At 39.7% G+C, this 21065-nt stretch overlaps 1 protein-coding gene across 6 annotated transcripts in view; it reads left to right on the plus strand.

The window, feature by feature from the left end:
* Positions 1-21065, plus strand: part of nrg2b (neuregulin 2b) — a 90123-nt gene that overhangs the window by 57693 nt on the left and 11365 nt on the right. For 5 of the 6 annotated variants that reach the window (XM_049585562.1, XM_049585565.1, XM_049585564.1 and 2 more), the window contains 5 exons: positions 4390-4448; positions 9113-9136; positions 13481-13583; positions 15310-15439; positions 16634-16761. In XM_049585562.1, coding sequence (XP_049441519.1) covers positions 4390-4448; positions 9113-9136; positions 13481-13583; positions 15310-15439; positions 16634-16761 — 444 coding nt within the window. The remainder of the gene's footprint in view (positions 1-4389; positions 4449-9112; positions 9137-13480; positions 13584-15309; positions 15440-16633; positions 16762-21065) is intronic. The other variant, XM_049585563.1, reaches the window with a different exon arrangement.

Here is a 21065-nt window from a genome sequence, read left to right on the forward strand (position 1 = left end):
ACAGTACTGTCGGGGGAGGGGGGCTGGGGGGGGGGGCAAGCATGTGCAGATAAAAAAGGGTGGAGAGAAGAGTGGAAATGAGAGGCAGAAAGAAAAGAGGAGAAGGAGAAAAGAAATGATATACAGTAAAAGCTCTGCCGACATAGGGCTGCCTCTGCTCCAAGTGTCTCCCACCTCTCTCTCTCTCTCTCTCTCTGCTCTATTTATAACTCTATGGGAAATTGCTGAGTGGGCTCTTCCGAGGGTTTTTGCTGTAATTGATTCAAAAAGCAAGTTGTCTCTTTAGTGGTGAGAAAGAGGAGAAAAGGATCCCCAGTCAGTTATATAGACAGTATATGCACGGGGGTAGACGGAGGTCCTCGCCTTTTAAACTGGATACATTTGTTGACCAGATATTAAATCACTGTAATAAATACAATATGGCTATTAGAGCTAGAGCGCTTCTGTTATGCTATAATGACTGTAATGGGGCCACACCCATGATATCATAACACTGTGGTTCATCAATTGCTGTGATTCATCTACGGTATAATGTGCGCTGCAGTTGGATCAGATTTTCTGTAACATGCCTATTTTTCATTTGACTGCAGTAAAAGCTGATCTACTATCACTTATAGCAATAAAGAGATGAAGTCAATTATGCCTGGCTGGGTAAAAAGCCGTGACACTCATTATAACACATAATTCAAGACATTTCAGAATTTGAAGCGCTCTCTCCAAAAGATTTCTTTATTTTCTCAAGGACATCAATTGAAATGAGGTCCTGTAGTGTTTCGGGTAAAGATAAGGATTCACAGGAAAGAGTGGCAGTATCAATACTTTGCATCAGAAGTAACAAAAAACATAAAAATATTTTGGACTGTATATGTATATCAATTTTGGAGTGACTGTGATGCAGTGAGGAGCCTACTTGTTAGTTTCAGTGTTGTGAGTTTGATGGCTGTTGCCTGAATATGAATCATATTCAGCCCGTGGTATCACTGACAGCTCGCCACCCATCCAGAAACAAAACACCACATTCTGCAGCTGCATGTAAACTGTTGCTGTTATTTATGCCTGAGAAATACCAAAACCTATTCCAACCATTTTCATGCTCACACACTGTGGAGGGCTCTCTGTCTCTCTGTCTCTCTGTATCTCTGTGTGTATGTGCAGTATGTGTGTGTGTGTGTGTGTGTGTGTGTGTCAGTCTTCTGTCGTTGTTAAAACCAGTTATATTTTACACATCGCCATTTTTGCATTTGTCAGAAGGTCATCTTGACAAGTCTTCATTTTGTAAGGCTTAGTTTACAGGGTGCACGTAGAGATTTTTTTTGTCGTGACAAGTTTGCGATGGGTTACCAGGCTTTCACACACAAGCACAGCATCACACACAGCAAGGATGTTGTTTCTGTTGCGGCTGCACTCTCCTATACCACTGCATATGCATGATTAAACAGGGCACACCTATTTGATTTCCTGCTGGGTGTTTCCACCCCAAGTTTCAGCTTCATTAAACCTTGACCTCAAAATTCACTGACCTCTACAAGGCACAGTCTACTATGTGCTGGTTGGAGTTCTAACCACAGCTGTAACTGTACACTGCATCGTATTGATCAAGTCATAAACAGAAGTATCCAGGAGGCCAGGGATGCAGTATGTTTACATATTCTGTATCAGTGCTGACCCTGAATAGCTGAATATTTGACAATTCGGTCCAAGAAGGATCTAAGGAGCCTGATTTGACTGTCAATACATAGCCTATTTTGGCATAAATTTATGAAGGAGAGCATTCACATATGAATGTGGCGCTAATAGAGCGCTAATTATTTTTTGAATTAATTAACAACTCTGTCAAAATAAGAAGGGCGTGTATAGAAACAGGCCCCAGGAAGTGCACTTGCCTTTGAAGACAATTTCTGCAGTGGCCAAACAGTGGAATTACACTTTCACGTGATGCCCTGTGACCCAAAAAGACTGTTTCCCATAGACTTACATTTTGAAAAAGATGTCTGTAAATCAGTGGATAAATTTTCTTTCAGTCTGCAGAATGACTCGTTTACCCGGCCAGAATTTGATCCATTAGGTCCAATAACATCTTGAAAGTCTAAAAGAGCCACATGATTAAATCGTTTTAATCCCATTGAAGTCAGCAGAGCACTAAACCGCAAGTAGCCAGCTTGGCCAACCCTATGGAGTTAGATTTGTGTCTTTATTACATGCGAGAAAATAAATGATATGAGAGAAAAAAAAATGTTTGAGAGAAAAAGTTTTCACACTGATACCAAAAAATAATAATATTTGAGACTAAAAAAGTTTTGAGAGAAAGTATTTTGTCATAGAACATAAAAAAAATAATTTGAGATTTAAAAAAAAGTTTCTGAGAAAAAAAAAACTTTCTCTCAAATAACTTTTTTTTATACTCTCAATCGAATTGACAGCTGGGTGAGGATCGCCTTGGGAGTCGAATTCAACTGGATCATTCATCATCTGTGTCATCATCTTACCCAAATTTTATATGCAGCAGTTGGTCTTATTTGGCTTCCTGAGCCACTGGGCAACATTCATAGGAATGAACTGGGCCCCACCTCCAACGCTGTATCCAGGTTTTTTCACACATCCAGGTTTGCATCTCTATCTAAGGGCTAAAAGATCTATTTAGAACCACAAAAAGGAAGGCTATGAAATCAAACTAAGAGCCGTGTTCTGTCTGTCTGAACACGTATTATGAAATATATTTATATGCCAAGGCAAGAGCGTAAATTGTTTAATTGGGTGTTTCAGCTTTTGTTGTCTTGTGTGGGGAAAAAATAGAAGCCACTCTCTCAAATGAGAATATGGATTAGTGACCAAAAAACCAAATGATTAAAAGAATCAGTTAATCAGTCAACAATAGGCAAGACTTGACCAATCAGAGAGTCAGAGATGCCCCTATTCCATATGCCATCCACATTTTGTATGTTTATAAAATCGTTTTAGTACATTTTTTTTAGCACTGCATTGAAGCTGCTCCAGCTATTATATTTATAGTTACAGTGGGACATATGAGTAATGTGAAAGGTGTCACTTATAATGACACATGCTTTATCCCCTATATGAGAGTATGAGACGGTTTTATCTGATTGGTCCAGTCTGACTCCAATCATACTGATCACAACCACCTGTTTGATGAATGTGTGTGTGACTATTGCTTGTTCTGCTTTGTGATGGTCATTTGACCATGCTTGACGACGAAGAGTTTTTTGTCTGATTTTTGTCTTCAGTTTGTTTCATGATGCAGCACCTTTGGAAGTTTGGTGCGCACCCCTACACCCTGTTGGTCCTTTGTAGTGACAAACCCACAGAAAATGATGACTTATTTTCTGCCGCTTCCGCAGCTCATTATGGTTTCTTTAGGCTCATTCTATGAGTGGCCCAAAACTTTAATGTTTAGGTTCACTCTCACAGCTCTCATCAGCCTGATGTCCAATAAAAGCAGTCAGCTGAAACCACAATATGCTACCTACTCAGCCCCAAACATCAGACAAAGTTAGTGAAGAAGAAAGTGGAGCATTTAGCCGCTAAAAAACAGATAGTTTTCTTAGGAGTTGGTGCAGACTTTCTTTGCATGTTGCTTAACACATCCTGGCTGACATGTTAGCCGATGAAGATGACCTTGTTGTCCTTTGACTTTTTAGATTGTTTTGTTAATCTTTGATAATGTCAGACTCTTGTTTTAAAATAAAAACATCATGAGAACGTACACTTATTAAGAAGAACTGAATGTGATGTTAAAAATAAATGACCCACGCACCATGCAGGTATATATGCCAGGAAAGTTTTCTCTCGTCTTACTTTGCTTCTGCTTTGTGAAACTCACTTTACAGTTTTCTGTTTTTAGACTTATTTTATACTGTATTTAACAAATCTTCCTTTGCTTTGCTTCTTTATTTCATCATAGTTTTAGTCAGAGGTTAACAAATGGATGCAGTGAATGTGAGTCCATAATAACGCAACTGTTAGTGTGTGTTTGTGTGTTTGCGTGCATCTGTGTTTGTGTGTGAGAGGGGTTGGAGGTTAACAACTGTACGTTTGACCCCTCCTACTTCCTGCACCACCATCACATGACCCCCATGATTGTGATGATGTCTTAACTGTAGCAGTGATGTCATTTTGATGGCGGTGATGTCACGGTATGCAGGTCATCGCTCTCTCTGTAGTTGGTGGATTGTGCTGTTTCTAATCCCTCATCTCTCTGCTCTCTTATGTCTCCCTCCTTCCCTTCCTCTCTCCTTTGCCCTCCTTTCTATCTGTCCTCATGTACTTCTCCTTCTTTCTCTCCTCCTGTTTTACCCTCTTTCTCTTCCCTCTGTATCTTTAACCCTAACCCACCTCCCTTCCCCCCTCTGTGTCTTGTTTTCCCTCCATCAGGTGTCCCAATGACTATACGGGGGACCACTGTCAAAACTCCGTCATGGCCGGTTTCTACAGTATGTCCATTTGCTCTTGTCTGTCTCCTTCTCACTGAGATGCTGCATGCTACATCGGAGGGGTTGGATGGAGGGAGCGCTGTGTGTGTGCGTGTGCGTGTTTGTTTGCAAACCTGCTCTCGTGTTTCATGTAAACTGACGTAAGTGTGTGTGAATGTGAGTTTGCATGCCTCTATGTCCACCCCTTCCTCTCCTTGTCTCCCCTGGTTCCTCCGTGGTGCTCCTCTGGTCACCAGAAACAAACAATCATATATTTTATCATTTAGAATTTACACCTAAGACATGTTTCACACCAGTTCATCTGCCTGTATTCTTAAATAGTGCACATTACATACTGAGATACTTGACCTAGAAAGCTGCTAAAAAAAACATTTTTTCGTTGTTTCTGCTCTTACATTTTAAAATTCTGTGGGGTTTTTTTAGCTGCAAATTGCACACAAAATATTTCTATTGCAGCTTGATCCAGAGAACTGCACAAACAGAAACAGAGGAGACAGAGAATTAACACAATAATAAAAACAGGAGGTTGGATTTATTTGTTTCTGTTGGAACACTTTGTCACTTGTCTTTGTAGATGGTCCATCGGTGCTGTTAAGACTTTTAGCACAAAAAAAAGGCAGATCAAGACTTAACTATGTGAATAAAAATTCTGAATACAAGGTTGAGAGTTCTCACTCTGTGTTTTGCCTCCCTTCCAAACAAAGAGAAAAGTCTCATTGATTTTATATTTTGGAGTAGGAGCACGACTGACAATTGGAGGCTTTAGATGGAGAACAATGTAAGTCCTTCTGACATTGTTTTGAACAGCCGCCAGTCATTACGAGAAGCTACAGTGTGTCCACAATCCAAATAATTTGGCAAGTGAATAAGAATGAGATTTAGGGTCAGAATATGTTCAGCAATTCAAGTTTTAATGTAATGAGATTTGAAAACATCACTCATGGTTGTATCTATCTGAGGGTCAGTCCCTTTGTGATATTGATTTTCATAGTTTCAGTGGATTCTGTCCTGAACTAAGAGATTAGAGTTTATAGCTTATTGTTTATACTCTGAGCATCCATGGATCATCTGATAAAATCTTTCGTTATGGCATGTGGCTAAATGCTGCTTGACATGTTCCAGGGCTGATTTCTACTATGTTCAAAATGCTGTCACATGTTTTGCTCCTCATTAAAGTTTAATTGAATTAAAGGAATAGTTTGACATTTTTGTTAAATGCACATATTTACTTTGGTTTGTATTTTGTGTCTGAAACAACAGCCAGGAAAGATTTGGCTTGGCTTAGCATAAAGACTGGAAACAAGAGGAAACATCTATCCTGGCTCTGACCAACAATAACAAAATCCACCAACCAGCACCTCTAAAGCTCACTGATTCACATATTAAACAGATCGGCTATTACAACCCATATTTAAGTTTATTGTTAGGCACTGACCTCTAGTAGCAGTAGTAGTTATGAAGTCAGGTGACGTAGCAGGATGCCAAAATTTCTTTCCTAGGATGGCAAAGGCTTCATCTGCTCTACTCTGTCTCTGATTGGCTAGTAGTCACTGCCTTTGGTGGTTGAATTGGTTAGGTTGAGGCAAGAGGAGTGAGATTGGTTGGGGCGGTGGTTCTCAACTGGTCCAGTGGCAGTGAACGAAAAATCCAAAAACAGAGAAAATTCATGATGAATTGAAGCGTAGGGGTCCACGTTTAACAACATCAAAACTATATCAAAACATCCATTTAGAAACTGCCATACAAGTATACAGTATAATCTAAGTTCATTTATCCAGATGTTTGCTCATTGCTTCCCAAACAGACGGCCCTTTCAGGCAGAGAATTAAACTAAAAGTGAAATTTAACTGACTCTGTGGACAAAAGCAGTAATTTTCCTAGCTGAACATGGGAGCTGCTGGTCTTTTGATGCCTCAATCAGTTAGTTAGTTTGTGTTATTGTGTGACAGTGTTCTCTTTTCAGTTCAGTTCCTTGTCCGAAAGAGCCGTCTGTTCGGGAAGTACTGAGCATACGACTGGATTTATCAGACTTGGGTTATATTGCACGAGTTGTGTGAGAGTTTGTAAGTGGATGTTTTGACATCTGTTGTTAAAGGTGGCCCCCATTAACTTAAAATTCATCAAGCATTTTTATTCTGTTTTTGGATTCTTTGTTCACCATGTTCACGTCACAAGTAAAACGTTTTCAACATGAATTCTATGTAACATGAGGTGAGTAACTGATACACAAGTGATGGTTTTGGGGGTGAAGCATTCCTTTCCTGTGTTAAGTCTTTGTACATAAGTAAGGTAACTGCCTGCTGGCTGTGGCTTTACATTTAGTGCAAAGACATAAGCATATTTCCCCGACGTCAGACTCTTCCTTTTAAAATGTCTTAAAAGAAGTCTTCCCAACTGGTCCATCAACAGGGTCCAGATTTCTTCTCAGTCATTAATTCAAGATCCATGCAATTTAATATATTCAGTGACATACTTAGGTTTGGCCATGTCGTCGAGCTAGTTTTCTGTCTCTGTCAAATAGCTGTCCGCAGTCACTGACTCCATAGCATAAAATAGCACTTCACAATAAAAGCTCGGTGCCAGAAATTCACTGTAATTCAAAATAAAGTGCATTTTTACAAACACGACACCCTGGAACCCACTTTTGGATCGTGACCCACCAGCTGGGAACCACTGGGTTAGGGTAAGAACATTCTCGGAACCCATCAGCTGTATTCGGCTTCTGACTTCCGGCAGACGGCGATACAGCCTCTGGGGGCAGACCCCGATTTTTTGGCATTCCGGTTTGATTTGGGCGGAGGAGGCGAATTTCCGTTTCCAACTTCCATCTATATATAAGTAAATATGCTGAACCATTGCGATGGATTCAGAGTTTGCAGTGACGCCAAATTATGTTCCGGCTCAAACGTGATTGGTCAATATCATGCAGACTACAAACTACAACAGGAAACCAGGGCTCTTTCGCTCTTCTTCCGGAGGCAAGGTCTCCAGGGTTTGCCTACAGACTCTACATTCACTGAATGTAGAGTCTGTATATAGAGACTAATTTAACTGTAACTAAATTGTAAACTATGTGTAAAAACTACAACTTGTGGTTTTAGAAGCTGATGTGTCAAACTATTTTTGGGCATCTTCCGGTCTTTATGCTAAGCTAAGCTAACAGTACCCTGGCTCTAGCTTTGTATTTACTGCACAGACATGAGATTGGCATCGATTTTCTAATCAAACTTTTAGCAAGAAAGAAAATTTGCAGGTTTTCAAAAATGTCTAACTATTCCTTTAAATCATAGGGACGCAGTGGGGCATGTTTTGTCACTCCTGTGATTGCATGGGCAGTGACACCGAAACACCTATTGGTATAATCAGGTGATAACCAGAGATTTCAGGACACGTGCATAAAAATTTAGCACTGCACAGAAGGTCCAATGATTCCTGTTGGTTTGGCTAAGTTACTTTCATACATAAAGAGTACTCCTCCCTCCACTGGCTGCGTCATGCTGCTGTTACTGGCTCAGCAATCACAGGGAGATAAAAAAAGAGGGATGAAAATCACCCTCTTCTTCTTGTTTCCAGGGGTTAAACACTGTTGCTCCACGCCATGTTGTCTTGCTGTTTGTCTGTTGTGGAAGTTTTCACACTGAATAATGTCTTTAAACCAAGAGCAGGTTTTACATCATGAGATATCACACTATATGTAATGTATGCTTATTTTGACCCCATCATCCAGCCTTGTCCACATGCTGAAATCTGTCTGCGTGCTTTTATTTTGCATTGTGACGCTCTTTCAGTCAGCTGAAGGAACGCTTTCTGCTGTTTTAAATCTATCTTGATTTGTTACCGGTGCGATCATTAAGCACTGTCAGAATGTAGAGTAGTTCAGGTCAGGGCGGACTTAAGATTGGCTGACTTTTCATATGGGCATCTCTCCTTACAGCCAGTAATGCATGCAAAGCCATGGAAATTGGGAATGCCAAGATGATTTCTCTGTAAATCATATGAAAGGTTATAATAGCTGTACGCAGCAGTAGTGGGACAAAGTGCTATACAAGAGGTATGCTGTAATCAATACGAAGGCACACAATTGCCATTAGTCAAGCGAGTTACAGCGCCCACCCCCATTTGCTGTGCCAGCCTCATCGACTGTACTGTGTTTTTATGTTGGAGAGTAACTCACTGCTTTTTATCTTTTGTTTTCTTGTTTTTTTTTCCTTTTGTCTTGTTTTTTTTTATTATGATTTTGTTTTGTATTTCTGTCCGTTGTTTACTCCAGAAATGAGGTCTAGTAAATATAGCAGTAAGTGATGTGGCTTCTTGTCTTGCTGTCTTTGTCCGACTGTCTCTGCATGCCTTTTCCTGCCTGTTGGCTTCTCTTTCCTTCTGCCTTTGGTTCATTTTCTCCCTTCGCTTTTTATTTGGTTTCGTTCCGTTTATTTGTTTATTTTTTTCCTATCATTTCTGGGGGTCACAGAGCTGAGGCTGTCTGAGTTGTCTGTCTGTTACTGGACGGTACACACGTCAATCACTATGATTGACAGCACTAATTAACTTATATTCTGGTTCAGCGTATATAGGACATGAAAATAATCTATCTGCTCCAAAGTGGACATTACACCTGACCCTATCTGTCTCTTTCCTTTTACCACGACAACTTTCTGCGCTGGCAGAGATTCTCAGAATTAAATTAATGGGTATGGAACATTATTATTCATTTTGCTGTGCTTAAAGGGTTTGCCAAGATCCTCTCACAGTCACACATTATTGTGCCATCTTCTTTCTAAAACCAACAACTGGGTCTCCCTCAACCTGTCCCTCTTTTTCTCCTGCCCACTAACCTGCTTTTAAGACACGTAACCTCCCCTATCTGCATGCACTCTTCTTACAGTCTGACAAATTTGGACAAGTGTAGACAAATTAACTGGGAAGGACGCATTAATGAGAGAAAGTGCAGAAAACACAATGTAATGGGCCTGATACGAATCAATGCTGTGTTTACCTGGACACCATATCAGAGCAAAAGCTACCTTTCTTTGTCCAAAAATCAGAGAACGTTTCACATCATCGATAAATACAAGTATCTGGCTCGTCCTCTGGGCTTTGGCAATGTGCGTATTGGCTTCAGCAGCCTGTCGAATAAAAACATGCAAGCTGCGAGTATTTTTGCAAACCGTTGCCAAGAGCGAGCAAAAGGCCTGACCACATAGTCTGTCCTTATTATTCTGCCCTTGATTGACTCAGTGTCAGAGTCAAGAGCTCGCCTGTCCTAAATCACGATTGCTGTTGGCTCCACCGTGCCAGCGAGCTCGCCTTCCCATTTCCCTTTGCCTTTGTGTATCAGTACCCTGTGACACACACACAATGCCGGGCCAAGGCTCTCGTAGGCTTGTCAATCCCTACAGAGGCCCTTTATTTAGAAACCCCCCCTCTCCCCTCCTCCCTCGCCCCCTTTCCTTCCTCTACAGTGGCGTGTCTAGAGCTTTTTGAGGGAGGGGAAACAGGAAAAGGTGAGGTGAGGTGATGATTTAGGTAAAGGGGACAGCGTTTGATTCACCTGCCCCTGTTTCAAGCAGATCTCTGAAATACAGTAAATCAATAAAGTCAGCTTTCTGATGTATTTTACTGTATTTTCAACTAACTTTTTTCCCCATAAGAACTACAGCTAGATAAAAAGTCTGATAGGTGTCACTGTGTTAAGCTTCAGTTTTGAAACATTTAAACTAAGACACATTTGTGTAAGAGAAGCTTTATGACATTGAAAAACAATGATTTATCTTCAGTGACTTTAATTCGGCCGTAACCAACAACCCAAGGGCATCTATAATCCAGTTTTAGTTGATAAGGGGACAAAGTCAGGCCAATCTGTGGTTTCTGGGGACTAGTTTCTCCCCGGGCCTTTCGCCCTGGACACGCCCCTGCTCCCCTCTCAGTCCTTGCTCCTCTCCCTCTGTATACATGTCTCCTCCTGCTCCTCCTTCCTGACCTCTTAACCTTTCCTCCTTTTTCCTCCCTCCCTCTTCCCCTCATGTTCTGTTCTGTTCGTTGCTCCCTCTGTCATTGTGTCGTTGCGCTTTCCGTTCTGACACAGAGTGTTACACCACAGCAGGCCCAGAAATCTAAATTAACCTAGATATACCAAGATGGAAAAGTATTCACACTGCATCACCACAAACCTGTTGGAAGTTAAGTAGTTCAGTGTAATGTGATCCAAATCTGTCTGGGGATGTTCCCAAATGCAGGTTCCAACCGTGACATTAAAGTGCTGTAAACAACTCGTCCTGTCACCAGCAAACACTTTGTAGACGTCCTACAAATCTCTCAGATGTAGCTGGGGAATTGTAGGTGAGCAAACAGTAAAATGTAAAAGAACTATATTGACTACTTAAAAGTTAATTCAATCAATCAATCAAACTTTATTTATATAGCACATTTTCATACAATAAATTGTAACACAAAGTGCTTCACAGAATAAAAAGACAAATGTGCAATTTCTGAGAGAACTGAGGTAACGCCATCAGTGAGGAAACACTGGAGGTAAAATATAAGTAAGAAAACCTAAAAATAAAAGTGTTAAAAAAATAGATAGAATAAGAGTAAATAGAAATAGCAATAAAATATATAAATAGAAATAAAAATAAAATAAATAAATATATATAAAAATACATAAATAAAAGTATATAGATAAATAGAAATACATTGCTAAAAAGATAACTTTAGAAGCATATAAGATATATAACTAAAAGTTATCAATAAGAAATAAATAAAGGATTTAAAATATATGACAATGATAAAATGTCTAAAAAAGTTTAATAAATAGATGAAAAATAAGTAAATAAATAAGATTGACTTTTATGGCAGCTTATATATCTAAAGCTAAAACAGTCAAATTATTACATAATATTAATGGAGAACTCAGAAGTAACTATTACAAGATATTGTAGTGCATTTCATGGCAAATTCACTCCAACATCTAAAAAAAATGACTAACACCATGGATTTTTGTGAACGAAAAAATTAAAGGTCAAGGACAGGAAATGAAAAAAATCGATAGAAATTAGGGTTTAGTTTAGATTACTTAACATCCCCTGAAATCTTGTTTTTTTGCTGACCTCCAGTAGCTTAACGTCTCAGCTTCCTGCAGTGATGTAGCGGTGTACGCCAGGGCCTCGTGACATCACTGTTGGGTGTGGTTCCTGGTGCAACACAGCAAACTTCTGTTGGCACCCAACCACACCTATCAGTGACACTGGCTGTGGTCAGAGGTGAAACAAGCTCGAAATTTTTAACCAGAGGCGGCAGCAAAACACAGCTTTCAGCCTGCTGTCATGTTACTATTTTATTTTAAAACTAACACAGTTTAGAAATTAAAGATGTTTGCCTTAACAAAAAAATTGAAACCTCACTCTTAGTGGGAGTCAACAGGTTTAATTTCTCTTTCCACCTTTTGAAATGTCACTGTTTATGCTGTAGTCTTTGTTACCAAAATAATCTCCAGTATGACCACCACAGTGTCACCTAAAAAACTTCAAACTTAGTGTCGTACAAGTTCACGCTTTACAAGAGCTTGCTCAAAGTTTACTTTACACAAATAAAAATTAGTTCACATTCAAAGTTTACAGTTCCAGAAATGTAAGTCTTCCTTTTTATTTTTATTTGATGTGACGTCTCAAATTTGTTGCCAATGTGGCCGACAATTGGACATTTTTTAAAAACCTGACAGGCATTATTTGCATAAAAATGTGAGATTTTTTCCATTGCAATCTGCACTGATTTACTCATGAAGCTCCTTCAAACATTCTAGAACTGGATTCAGCAGTACTAGTAGCTGCGCTGTCTGAAATGCGAGTTGCACTAATGTTAGCCATGCGCGCAGCTGTTGTAAATCTTCTGGTGCACACATTGTACATGCTCACGTTCACGTTAATTCATTGCAAACGAATATGTTCAGTTCACCATTCACTAAAAACATGTCAAATGAATACGTTCTTTTATCATGAAAGCATACAAAAACATTATCTGGTCACACAAGCACAGGAAATAAAAGGTAAAATAGCGACAGATAATTAAAGCCCATATACAGTATATTCCTGTAATTAATAACATAAATTATTGTCCAAGACAGTCACAGTTAGGGTTGGCACCACATTGATATTATATAGATATAGTAATATTAAACTAGATATCATGCTAGATTTTTGGATATCCAAATATTAAGTGTTGTCTTTTCCTGGTTTTAAAGGCTAAATTACAGTAAGGTGATGTAATTTTCGATATTTACCAGACTGTTCTAGCTGTTGGACTATTTGTATTTACCCACTTAGTCATTATATCCACATTACTGATGATTATTAGTGAGAGATTCACAAGTCAACCCTAAAATGCAAATTCAATATCGATATCGAGATGTTCGATTAAAAAAATATAGTGATGTTTATTTTTCTCCGTATCGCCCAGCTCTAGTTACAGTTATGGTGAGCTCTGTGAATACCAAACTTTTATCCTCTCAGGCCACTGTGGTGTCAACACCTTGAACAAAAAATGCTTTTATAATTTTTTCATTGTGACGACGTGTCTTTTAATTATTCCATTCATACAGGCATGCATTCAGATCCCCTCCAGTGCCATCTGTAGCATTACATCCCCATGGCCATTGTAGAAACACGTGTGTAGGGACAGCAGGAAGTCTCAGTCAGGATGCTTTTCATCATAATATTTCTGAGCTTGTAGAATTACTCCTGTGTTGTAGTAGCACTGTTTGACTGTAGTACAGTTAAAACTGAGAGGCATGTGACATGATAGAGCAGGAGTTGTTTCACAGACAGACAGCACAGGGGATATGATGGCAGCAGATAATAGTGAGAAAAAAACTGTTTCTGTAGTTACCATCAATGGAGTAAGGCTCATGCTGCTCGTGTGTGTGTCTGTGTGTGTGCGCGCGTATTCTTGTCTGTTCTGTGACTGTCTGTCTGCCAATGCATGGGTGTGTGTGTGCATGTGAACATGTGTGTGTTTGTATGTGTGTGTGTTTCTATCCACAGAGGCTGAGGAGCTCTACCAGAGGCGGGTGCTGACGATCACAGGCATCTGTGTGGCGCTGCTGGTGGTTGGCATCGTTTGTGTGGTGGCCTACTGCAAAACCAAGTATGTGTCTCTGGAGGAACCATGACTGTCTTTTATGAAAGGCTCAAAACCTTTAAATTAACCCACTGAAAACAACAACAACAACAACAACAAAAAAACATTGTAATGCGCTTCCTCTTTTCATGCTGTAGAGCAGTGGGGGAAGAAGTATTTAGATCCTTTTCTTAAATAAAGTACAAACTGAAAAATAGAAGTTTACTGTATGAGCTGGTCAAGGTCAAGCTTGACCAGCTCATACAGTAAGTAGTTAGGTCTAATGGTTCCCAAACTAGGGGTTGGGGCCCCTACAAAAGGGTTTACAAGTAGGGTTGGGGGCCAGTGTGAAATTTTTCAAACTGGTTTGATATTAATAGCCAAACTGGTATAACGAATTTTACCCACTTGACTCAGCAGCCACTCTGGACTAGAACATAATGACACTTTGTCTTGACAGCAAACAAGCGTCTGACTATTATGTTGCATCGCATAACAACGGAGCTCTTTGTCCACACTGAATACATTAAATGTGCACTTCTGTCACGTCATGTAAACAAACCACATTGCTATCAACTGATCAACTGTGCTCTGCAGATCAGACGTAACCGCTTAAAAGAAGAGCGAATAGCCATCTTGCTGTCTTCTTACACTTGTAACATTACTTTTTAAAACAGAAAACATGTTCTATATTGTGAAATTTACTGGAAATGACACATAATTTAGCCAACAGCAAGTAGCTAGTAGCTAGTTTGTTATTAGCATTGGTCCTTTACATTAGCAGAAACTTTCAGCTCCCTTAGATCTTCTTCGAGCCAGCTGACACCTATGTTGGTTTTTGTTGTGAAATAAAGAGGTGTCAGCCATTCCTTTTCCATAGCAGTGCTTTCAAAGCATGCAACATGTGGCCTATTAATAGAAATAGGCCGTCCAGCAAAACTTCAGCTCCAAATGGTGCACAGCATCAGCCAGTTAGGGGACCTCTTCCGTCAGGTTCAAATCGAAAATGCTGCCATATTGGTGCAGTTGTGGGTTTTTTTTGAGAGAGACTAACTCTGCTGTGTTTCCTCGTATCACCGCCCAAAAAACACAAACTTTCTAGTAAACAAATATTGGGTGCACAGCTCTGCCCCTCCCACCTCTGCTGAAATTTTGCCTCCTTCATGTTGCCCTGCTCAGCTCATGGCCAGTCAAACTGTTGTCTCTGTTAGTCCGTTTAAAAACAGACATATTATGTTCATCACGTTGTTATATTGCTGATTACTTATGTAATACATGTTGCATTTATCACCGTGACGCCGTCAGCAAAGGTTGCAGATATAGACTACTTTCTAATTTGCCAGATTGTTTCATAATGACAAATGTTGGTTCAGCATTTATGGTTTAAGCTAGACCACCAAACTGGACCCACAAATCCAGACATCGACCCAACTCTTGTCACAAGACAAATCTAAGGGCTAGTGTGCAGAGGTGTAGTGACGCCAGAGCACACCAGAACGACCACTTTCTTTCTTCAAGTGAGGAAATGCAATATTCACAGTTTGTATTAAATTATTGAATTTAATTCACATTTTTTAAGTACATTGATGACATTACTGTAACCATAAAATGGTCATGTGATGAGTGGAGGTAAGTCATGAAAGCTATGGAGAGAGATTGAAGGGTTTTTTAAAGAGCAATTAAAACAAGTAGCGAAATTATATCAGTCACTTTTGCCAGATCACTTATTTTTCCCTCATCACCGTGCCTCCAGGAAGCAGAGGAAGAAGATGCACAGTCACCTACACCAGAACCAGAATCAGTGTGTGGAGCAACCCAACCGCATGCTGGCCAATGGACCCAACCACCCTGGTCCCGGTCCCGAGGAGATCCCCATGGTTGACGTGAGTCCAAACACTAGAAGCACGCAGCAGAGGCAGGTACAGGTGATGCTCAGGTCAGGTTTCACTGACAGGCTGAAAGTAACGTCACCTCCTGATGACCCTGCACTTCATGCTGAGAAGACACACACAACCGGTCGCTCCTGACAGGGTCAAGAGTTTTGCAAAGGCAGAACTGCTAGCAAGGCAGAAATAAATAAGTAACCACGATTTTTCTTTAAAATGGGACCTACTCCACTCATTTTCAAGTTCATACTTGTATTTTGGGTTTCTACTAGAACGTGTTTACGTGCTTTAATGTCTTTTATTAGAGATGCTATATTGTGCAAGAGAAGTGGTGGTTGCCAAACTGTACCAAAGACATTTTTGGCATCCATGATTTTTTTTGTTTTAGCTTCTGGTAGCCAACAATAACAATAATACAGCACAACAAAAACAGTTTGCAGTTATCTATCAGCTGCCAATCAAAATGGATACAAGTCACATTTTGTAATCTCCAGGCTGACTTTGCTTTATTACCGAAGTGCTGCTAAAATAAAGCTGGATATGCCCTTGCTTTTGATTAAATATCACTGTCCTATAAATAGGATTTTGGTGTCAAAATTTCCAGAACACCCTCAGATATTCATTGATGCTAAATTAGGAACAGAAAAAGATTGGAGAAGACTGGACTTCAACTTTACCTGAGCAAACGGCACAGGAAGTCCACAGAGCCTTGGCCGGTTCATGTGTCTTTAGGTGGAGTCACCGGTACACTTTGTTTAGCTTCGGCACTTAGATTTAACTCTACCAAGAAGCTCCTTTTAGCCTTCAGAGCAGTTTTGCCTCCGAAAGAGTCTTTGTGTAAATAAAACTCTGATCCACTGACAACACAGGGAAATGTGGTGGCACAGAGCTGACAGACGTTAAAGAGAGGGCAGAAACACCTACCATTCTCCTGGAGACATAATGTGCATGAGTCAGCATAATAGCAGCAATGAAAACAGTGAGGAGAGACAAGAGATGAGAGTTAACAAAAGATCTGTGCAGGAAAATCTCTCGTCATTAGACATCACTTTATATTCACGTATACTTAATCTAAATTTACTGTATGATGTGTTTTGGAAAATATAAACATAAGTAACAAGTATTAAAATATGTTTGTGTGTGTGTGTGTGTGTGTGTGTGTGTGTGTGTGTGTTTATGTGTGCATTGCAGTACATCTCCAAAAGCGTCCCAACGACAGAGTGTGTGATCAGCCACGGAGCTGAAGGTGCAGGCAACTACGCAGGCAGCCGAATGTCTACCCGCTCCCACCACTCTACCACTGCCTCACATGCTTCCAGGTAGACCTGCTGCCGCACATGCACATCCACATGGGCATGTATACACAGATATTCCTAGTTCCTGTATTCCTATATTCCAAGTTTTTTGTCTTACATTTTCAGTTATGAACAGTTTTTATTGGGACTATTTTTTTGTAGAAAGCAGCTCCAATGAGAACTGCTGGCAGAGAGGTCTGTGGATTATCCAGAGGAACAGGAACATTGTCTCTGGAAAGAACCATTCTGTTTTGTTTTTTTTATTTATTTTGTTTTGTTTTAGTGCCAATAATAATAGTAATTCCATTTATTTCTATTGTAATAAGTTGGCAGCAGAAATCTCAGCGACAGCTCTCACAAAACCTGGATAGTTAAAACCAATGCTGTCTGCATGGGTAGAAACCATAAGAGCTAAAGGCTGATTTATAGCTGTATGTAGTCTCTACACGAAGCCTACGCTGTAGCCTATGCAAGTACCCCACACCATTGTGAGCATTTACTCCATTGTGGCGGCGTGTCTGTGTTGCTCTACAATTACGCCTCCAAAACACTAGTTGGCGGTGGGGTTTGTAAGCCACTGTATTGTGTCTCTGTGAAGTACAGAAAGTTTTATTCAATTCGACCAACACACCTAAAACATGGCTTAAAAGCAACAATATTTAACAAAAGTACAAAATTCAGCCCCATTATAACTCACAAGGTTTACAGACAAAACAATTGTCTTTAGCCAGACATGTTTTCCCCACAAATACAACATGCTAACGTTATTAGCATGAGCCTATGACATTTTACATTGCGTATCTTAGCCAAGGTGCAGGTTTATTAATTTGCACATTGAAAATAAAATTAAAAAAAATATGCAATAGAAGTAGTTTCAGTGCCTGAAAGAGCTACACATATAATAAATCACACACAAGACTTCAGTGCTGTTTTGTGGGGCCTTTATTGCCTTCCTATGACATATCTAATTGTAAAACAAATCTATAAATCTATGAAATAAAAACAAAATTAAAGCTTTGCTTCCACTGAAGGAAATGTTTTTCAGTTTACAAAAATAAACAGGAGGTCTGCGTCACTGCAACATGTAGTTACCTTATTCGGGAGGTGTAGGTCAGCCTATGATGTAGATTCAACCAGGGGTGGGTAGAGTACTGAAAATCTGTACTCAAGTAAAAGTACAATTACTGACATAAAAATTACTCAAGTAGAAGTAAAATTACTATTTGAGAAACCTACTCCAGTAAAAGTAAAAAGTACCTGGTTAATAATTTACTCAAGTACAAGTTACTTTCCGTTTGAATATTTTTTAGGGTGTGCGGACCAGTGCAAAATAATGAAAAAAACAGCACTTGATAAAACTTTTTTTTAATGAAGCAGGTACCAATCTTCCACTCTCCATCTTCTTCACTCTACCCCTCTTTTCCTCACCTAACCACTTCTTTCTCCATTTCCCTATCTGTAATTTGAGTGGATGACCTTGCTTTAAAAACAGAAATGACATCCCAACTTCTTTGTCTTTTCTACGTCTTTTTCGCTGTTAACAAAATAAATAAAAACCAATAAAATAAATAAGAAACCATTCAATATATGGTAAACAATAGCACTATAATGTTCCAAAGTTCCATCCACAAATGTGTTTGTAAAGGTATAACAGGTCCCTGTAGGACTTTCCTGCCAGATCACCAGGTGTCAGGTGAACTATTTTACAAATGACCATAACAGTAACAAAATGAAAATCCCACCTCTCCATTGTTTTGTAAGAAATATGTCCTAAACTGGGATTATATGTGCATAAATCTCTAACATGCTAAATTAGTTGGCTCTTTTCAAACAAAAAGAAACTCTTCATTTCGACCTGGCTCCGGTCATTTTTTTCGTGTACACGGGTTTCACCGCTGGGTGGTGCTATTGCATTATACCAGTAAAGCCCCAGTTATCCGAACTGGCCATTTAACCAACAGTTACAGGCCACCACACTGAAATATCACCATTCCGACGGTCCACCATCCCGAATTCTGGTCCCTGAGTCCTGACAGTGAGCTATGGCGAGCCTGTAGAAGCCGTATTCCCCATGCATGTCAGCGATTTTCACCGGGGACATTCACGAGTAATTCAGACTGACTTTACCTGTTTTTCAGCAAACTCCTCTGGTAATTTTATTAAAAGGGATGTCCCACAGTAGCTTATTATTATTATTATTATTATTATTATTATTATTATTATTATTGGGTCTTATAAGAGTGGACTACAATGAGTACCGGGCCATCAAATCACAGCATCCGTGGTGAGAGGACACGGACTGTGTGTGCTTTTACGCACGAGGGTCAAGGCGATCACGGATATTTGATGTGGGAAAGATGTAGCCAGATGTATTACCTGTTTTAGATACGTGGCTGTCTGTCTGTCCGTCCGTAAGTCTGTAGCACGAGTCATGTGCGCCACGTCACCACCGACCCGTGCGTAAAAGCACACCCCTCCTTGAGGCAATGAATGAGGAAATAATCGCCCTGGCGTTTAATCAGACCAGCGTTTAATACACAAAATGGGGTCAAACCCCCGGCAGCTATTTGGAAATATACGGTAGTTGTAACAAAGGTAAATGGCAAATGTAGTGAAGTAAAAAGTAGATAACTGGCTTAAAAATATACTTGAGTAAGAGTAGAAGTACAGTTTTAAAAAAGGAACTTAAAAAGTACTCGTTCCTCAAAAAAACTACTTTTTTACTCACATGCGTTACTTGTAACGCGTTACTACCCACCCCTGGATTCAACACAGTATAAATCAGCCTTAAAGCAACCCTAACCCTTCTGGAAATTTTACACTTTTCTTTGTTTAAGTTAAAATGCTGATGGCTCACTAAAATGTAAGTAAATTCCACCAGAGATAAAAACTCATAATTGTACCATTCGCATATGGTTCTAAGAAAATTCTAACTAATTGGCCAAGCGTCCTGTCTGTCTTCCCCATGTGGAGGCCTCTGACTGACGTAACGGCTTGCGTAAGTTTCAAAACTCTGGGACTGCGTTTGACTGTGCAGGACAGGTAACGTTATGTTTAGTTTGCTTCTAATATACCATATAAAGTTACATACGACAACACAGCATCCAGTTGCTAATGGCTAACGTTAGCCTACTCTAGCGTAGCCTCTGAAACATTAACGTTATCTTCCTTGTGCGTTTCCACTTACTAGTAACGTTAACGCTACTATCTAACATTAGCACTGAAACCTTATTCTAAAACTCATCGGTCATCACTGACTCCGGTTGAGTTTTAAAACTCCAGGGTTGCGTTTGACTGTCTTGGTTGTAACAATACACCTGCTCTTACCTTGCCTACGCCTACGTCTATCATAGACGTAATGAGGACGTAATGGAGGAGGGGGAATAGGTCTTTGGAGGGAGGTGGAGTTGTGGATGTTCAAGTTTTTTCTAAGTTCTGTGAGAAATGCAAGAAAGGTAAGAGTCCCTTTAAATAAGAAAATGTAATTTGGATGAGTCAAACCTTTCACAACTTTAACAGCTTGTTGGCAGTGTAGTTCAACTTGTTGTACAAAACTTTGGCAGTTCATTCCACAAGAATCATTACAGTATCAACTGAATCAAGAATAGAAAAACTCACTTGCACTGGAAACTCACAAGTGGCAGATTTGTCATTATTCTACAGACTCATTGCAGCAAACTTTGATATACTGTATCAACAACTCAACAGGCTTTTATGGCTAAGATGTTAGCAGAAACATTTTACTTACACATACAGCACACAGAACAACATAAGCTTCACATAAGTCTAAGACTTAGTCCACACGTACACAGGAATTTTTTTTTTAATGGAGGCTTTTCTATGCATTTTGGTCTGAAAATGCCATTTTAGGTCACTAAAAATTGACGTTTTGTAAAATTCCTGTCAGAATGAAAATGTTCAGAAACTCTATTTTTCAGTGTTGACATGTTGACAGAAAAAACTGAGTCCGGCTTGAGACTTCAAAGTGTGCTGTCATCTCCCGTGGGAGGCGTAACCAATGAGGCCCATGCAATTTTTATGCATGTTAATGTTATGTTAACACATAAATGTACAGTTATCCTTCCACTATATTGAGGAACAGAGGCGTCAGAGTGCACTATTGACGTTTGTGTATGTTAGCTTTCCACTATTAGCTTTTCTGTAGGCCTCTGATTGGCCAACATCGTCATCTTCTTTGGTTAATTAGCCAACATGGCTTTAAGCTAATATCACCACCTGTTGGTTTGGCATGTTCTCGACAGTGCTTTTATGTATTGTTTTTGTGTGTGTTTTCATTTGGTCAGTCATTTTAAACGGTGCTTGTGTGG

This window comes from Epinephelus fuscoguttatus, linkage group LG9 (assembly GCF_011397635.1).
Source record: "Epinephelus fuscoguttatus linkage group LG9, E.fuscoguttatus.final_Chr_v1".
NCBI classification, from domain to species: Eukaryota; Metazoa; Chordata; class Actinopteri; order Perciformes; family Serranidae; genus Epinephelus; species Epinephelus fuscoguttatus.